This window comes from Pristiophorus japonicus, chromosome 1, assembly GCF_044704955.1.
Source record: "Pristiophorus japonicus isolate sPriJap1 chromosome 1, sPriJap1.hap1, whole genome shotgun sequence".
NCBI lineage: Eukaryota > Metazoa > Chordata > Chondrichthyes > Pristiophoridae > Pristiophorus > Pristiophorus japonicus.
In genome coordinates, this window is record NC_091977.1 from 229,678,175 (window position 1) to 229,683,908 (window position 5,734).

The 5,734-nt window shown below is 44.3% G+C and overlaps 1 protein-coding gene across 1 annotated transcript; it reads right to left on the bottom strand.

The window, feature by feature from the left end:
* Positions 1-462: 462 nt before the first annotated feature.
* Positions 463-1,704, bottom strand: LOC139242732 (actin-like protein 7B). The gene has a single exon (XM_070870502.1). The coding sequence runs from the start codon at positions 1,702-1,704 to the stop codon at positions 463-465; it is 1,242 nt and encodes a 413-aa protein (XP_070726603.1).
* Between the last annotated feature and the right edge of the window lie 4,030 nt (positions 1,705-5,734).

A 5,734-nucleotide genomic window follows, 5' to 3' on the forward strand; every position in this document is an offset into this window, starting at 1 on the left:
AATCTTCTACATGACATTGCTTATTCCTGGTAGAATTACAGAAAGATACAGGCAGACAAGCCACCTGAAATGTTGTCTAAAAGGATGAGCCCAATGGTTCCAGATGTTTTGTAACATGGTTAAGCCATAGATCTTACAGAGGCACTTACTCCACAACAGTGCAGATGAAGTAATCCTTTGCCAAGTCGCTACTCTGGTCGAATGAAAAGTGTATCTGAATGCACAGCAAGAGTCTATAAAGATAACTGCTTACTTGCAAGATCTTTCCTACTCATGCAGGTGAAGTGATTGAGATTTAAGGAAACAGACAAAATATTTAGTTTGCACATGCTTTATTATGTTAAAACAGTAATGGCGAGGTTTGGTCTAATAAATTAGATGAGACGATGTACTTAAAAGTCGGAAACGGGCCAAAAACTAAAATATGCAACGAAAAGGAAGCCACGAATGGCCAGCTTCAATTCAAAAGCACTTGCGATAAATGACAAACGGTCCTCGCTCATCATAATCGCTCTTGCGAACCCAGAGTTGCTGGAAGGATTTGAGAGAAGCCATGATGGAGCCTCCAAGCCAAACGGAATACTTCCTTTCGGGTATGGAGTGAACGGTGGGGTTCATACCTCGTTCCATCTTGTTCATTTCTTTCTGCAGGCGGTCAGAGAACCCATCGAACATGGAGGAGCCTCCACACAGGAGGATATTGCTGTACATGGCATACTTCAGGTTACTGTCGCACATGTCCAGACTGTGCAAAGCCAAGGAATGGATCCCAGGCTCCTTAGAGCCGATCAAAGATGGGTTGAAGAGAGCCTCGGGGCACCTGAACCTCTCCTTCCCAATGGCGATGACATGGCCATCCGGTAGCTCGTACTCCACCAAGTACTCGTTGACATCAAGGTTCATGTCTTGCTCGAAGTTGACGGCCGTGTAGCAGCACTTCTTCTTGATGTCCTCCACAATGTGGAGACCTTTCTCCGCGAATCTGTTGCCCGCTTCGTTGAGGAGTTTGAGCAGATAGTCATTGAGGTCCGAGCCTCCATAGTCAGCCCGGCCAGTTATGTGTGGCATGTTGTAGCCCTCGTGGATCGGCACCACATGAGTGACTCCGTGCCCGCACTCTACCACCAAGCCGGTGGTGCGACCATACGAGTAGAGAGATAGGATGGACTGGTAGGCGATGTGGATGGCCGGGATGCTGAAGGTTTCGAAGAGGAGCTCGGCCATCTTCTCCCTGTTGGTGGTGGGACTGAGAGGCGGGTCGGCCACCATCACGGCGTGGTCCTCGGGTAAGATCTTCATGGCTTTGTGGAAGATGTGTGCCCAGATGGCCTCTACTCCTTCCCAGTCCACCACGATGCCATGCCTCAGCGGGCTCATCAACTTGAGGTTGAGTTCAGACTTGGCCAACTCATCGCCCACGAAGTTCTCCTGGCGGTTGTCCCCAGTCTTGGCGCTCATCTGGATTGGCCTGCCCACCACCGAGGAGAGGACCACAGAAGGTCTAGGCTGGCCGACGTACCCGGCCTTGCAGTACCCCGTCCCCAGGTCGATCATCACCGACCTGATCTCCTTCAGCACCCTTCCTGGTTTCACGTCCATTGATTTGACGCTCTTGGACAGCCTGGAGGTCGATTTTTGGGATCCTGTGGAAGGCGGCGGTGTCCCCACCTTCCTGGGCAAGTGGATGACTGGCTTGGTAACCATCCTCTCTCTCTTCCGCTTTCCCTCCTGTAACTCACACATGTACACGCTTCACTCTGTAGTCAACGACAGCTGGCGAGACACTGATGTGGTTTTCTTGCGGTAAGTTTAACCTTTTTGTAGGGTGAGCTGCTGTCTCCAAGGAGACCAGACACAGCACATTGCGAGGTCATCTCCCCCTCACACAGTCCCTTCAGTGACGAGTTAATGTGCAATGACGCCGTTTTAAATACAAATATCCCCTCCTTGTGTCTCTACTCATATTCATACATGCACAAGATTGAAATATGGATATAGATGAGATACATGAATCAATTCCGGTCTTTCGTAATGCGAATCGTCAGACTCGCTCCTTTGCATTTTTGACTTCCCTTTATTAATTGTCCACGTTGTTTTTGATCATTGGAAGTCTGTCATTTGCACGAAAAAACGAATTATCCAATAATGTCAATGATTCACCATAAATAATATGACAAAGAAGGAACTTAGTGATAAACTCAAATATGCAATTATGTATTAAAGGGCGGAGACTACAATGCATTCATTATGTTTGAACCTGGACTTTCTTTTAGAGAAATGTCGGTGGAAAGTATGGAGGTGTACAGCCCGTACCATTCTCATCAGGGAAAGGAGCTCTGTGCACAAGAGGCCAAACCATGGGAATCGCTGATCCTTGGCATCCGATTGCTGCTAGTTACATTTATAAAATAGCTGACCGGACAATAAACTATTTTCCAATATTGGAAACGTAAAAGCAGCCCAGTGAACCCCCGGCATGCTTATTAAACTTGAAATGTTAAAAGTTGGCTTTGCACCATTGCAGTTAGGTTGAAACTGACTGAGACTATTTGCTGGAGACGAGGCAAAATGCTAACTGGCTGCAGTTATTCGATGCCACTGTAAAACACTGGAACGATGGCTCGATTGGTATTAAATGTACTGTGTTTTATGGTACTGAACTGTACAGACCAGAAAGTTCTTTATTGTGTTTTATAATTCCGTTATCCGACATCCAGTATTGGATGAGTAGAAAGTTCCTCCCATGAAATATTTGGAAGACCGAACGCATTGGCCTTCTGTCCCCGCCACAAGCTATCCATCTCCCTGCCTACGGTCCAAGGTTGAGCCAGACTGTTCGTAACCTTGGCGTCCTATTTGACCTGAGATGAGCTTCCGACCCCATATTCGCTCCATCATCAAGACTCCGTTGCTCGACTCCGCCTCTGGCTTAGCTCATCTGCTGCTGAAACCCGCATCATTGCCTTTGTTACCTCTAGACTCGCCCATTTCAATGCTCCCCTAGCCAGCCTCTGATCTTGTACCCTACTTAACTTGAGTTCATTCACACTGCCCATTTCCTAACTCACATTAAGTCCCATTCACCTATCACCCTGGGCTCATTGACCTACATTGGCTCCCGGTCCCATGGAATTTTGGGTTTAAATCAGTGGGCTGGACTTTCCACTTAGATCGCTCGGGCCCAAAGAATGGGTGATGTTCCAGCCTCAGCGATGTTTCAGCTCTCAGGATCGCTGGAAGATCGCCCATTTTTCAGATCTAAACTTTCGTCATTTTTTTTCTGCCGATAGCCCAGCGATAGCTCGCCGATGTGGATTGGGCCTTAGCGATGCGAAATTGGTCCCAGCCATATGGAAGGCAAGGCGTCTCTAGCAACAGCCTTTCTGCTCATGCGTTTTTTTTGCAAAGAAGGTTTCCTGCGATTCGGGAGGTCAGGGGTCATCCGGGCATGCGCAGAAGGCAAAGGGAGGGAGAGAGAGACAGAGTCAAGCAGGCTGCTTGAGTATGTCCCAGCATGAGCAAGAGTCAGCGGAGAGAGGCCAGGATGCTCGTCATTCCTGTGCTGGCTCTTTGAAAGAGCTGTCGAACCTTGCAGTTGCAGGCTATTGTGTAATTTTATATTCATCATGTGTTCATGTGAATGTTAATGACATTATTAGATACACCAACCAAACCTCATTCATTCCTATTCTTGTGCAGTCTTTCTTGTTCACTCCAACGCAATTAGCAAAACTCAAGAATATTAATCTCATACCACAATCTAAATCTAACATCGCAGTATAAAACCAGTGACTGTCTCTATTTCTGTTTCTCCAATTTTCTCTCAGTCTCTGAGGAAACAGATATTGAGAGTCTGGCAGACAGGCAGATCCACAAGTCGAGAATGTCCAAGCTCTCATAGGTTGTTTAATTTGTCAAATTTGACGTTATTTTTTTTCTCTTAAAACAAAAATGTAAATTCTATCTTTTATTTTTCAACTTCATAAAAACAAAATGAGCAGCAAGGAGAAACTGTTCCACTGACAGGTCGGTCTGTAACCAGAGGGCACAGAGTTAAGGTAACTGGCAAAAGAACCAGAGGAGGAGATGTGAAGAATTTGTTTAACGCAGCGAGTTGTTATCACCTAGATTGCACTGCCTGAAAAGGTGGTGGAAGGAGATTCAGGAGTAACTTTCAAAAGGGAATTGGTCAAATACTTAAAAAGGGGGAAAAGTGCAAAGCTATGGGAAAAGAGCAGGGGAGTGGAACCAATTGGATAACTCTTAAGATTTTATGTATGAATTGCAGCAATTTCAATAAAATCACTTCAGCAACATGCAAACAGTAATTTTACCATTAAAAGTAAACAAAAAAAGATTGCACAAGAATGGGAAGTGTAGAGGTTTGATGTATCTAATAATGTTATTAACATTCACTTTAAAAACCACATTATGAATATAAAATTACACAGTAGCCTGAAACCACAAGGATGATGGTGGTTGAGGGATAAATGTTGCCTAGGATACGGGGGAGAACTCCTTTGCTCTTCTTCAAAATAGTGCCGTGGGATCTTTTATGTCCATCTGAGAGTGCAGAGGGAGCCTGGATTTAAATGTCTCATCCAATAGTCAGTACCTCTGACAGTGCAGCACTCCCTTGGTACTGCCCTGGAGTGTCAGCCTGTATTTTATGCTCAAGTCTCTGGAAGTTTTCATTAGAAGTTTATATGCCTGTTTTTTTTTATTGGTCCCTTACTTCCCTGTTCAGTTATGATTTAGTGACATTTTATGAATATGAAATTTGAGCCAATCGAGTGCAAATATGATAAATGCTTTATGTTTCAAATGTGATGCTTGAAGTATATCAGAGGTGCATGCTTGATGCGAGCCTATTTTTATAAAATAGGTTAATATTGTTCAATTAAGAACATTAAAGAAAGAAGCTGCATTTATATACCACCATTCGTGTCCTTGGGATGTCTCAAAGTATTTCACAGCCAGTGAATTACTATTGAAATGTTTATGTATGCAACTGCCCAAAATATGTCCCCACAAATAGCAATGAGATACATGACCAGATTAATTTGTTTTTATGGTGTTGGTTGACAGATAGTTGTTGGCCAAGGCACTAAGAGAACTACCCATCTCTTTTACAAACTGTGCCATGGGATTGTTTATGCCCACCCGCATGAGGCCTCAGCTTAGCATCTCATCTGAAAGAATCCCACAATGCAGCACTCCCTCAGTACCACATTGGAGTGTCAGCCAAGATTATGGGCCCAAGTTTCCACATGATTTGCGCCTGATTTTTAGGAGCAACTGGTGGAGAACGGACTATCTTAGAAATCGCAATTCTCCACATTTTTTTTTCTGCAGTTCTAGTCAGGTAGAACAGTTCTACTTTGGAACAGAATTTTTTCTTCAAAAGGGGGCATGTCCGGCCACTAACGCCTGATTTCAAGGTTTCCACAGTTAAAACGTACTCCAAACTAAAGTAGAATGGAGCAAGTGAAGATTTTTGTAGAACTGAAAAAACCTGTTCTACACATTAAAAAATCAGGCGCAGGTTACAAATTAGGCGTCCAGAACGAGGTGGGGGGGGGAGGGGGGGGAAGGGAACTCATTAAATTCTACAATAAATCCTTATTTATACTTCTACAAATATTATACAAATAAATCCAACCTGAATAAACATTTATAAGCAAAGAAAAGATTAAATAAACCATCTTCCTACCTGTGTGAAAGTGCTTCAGGC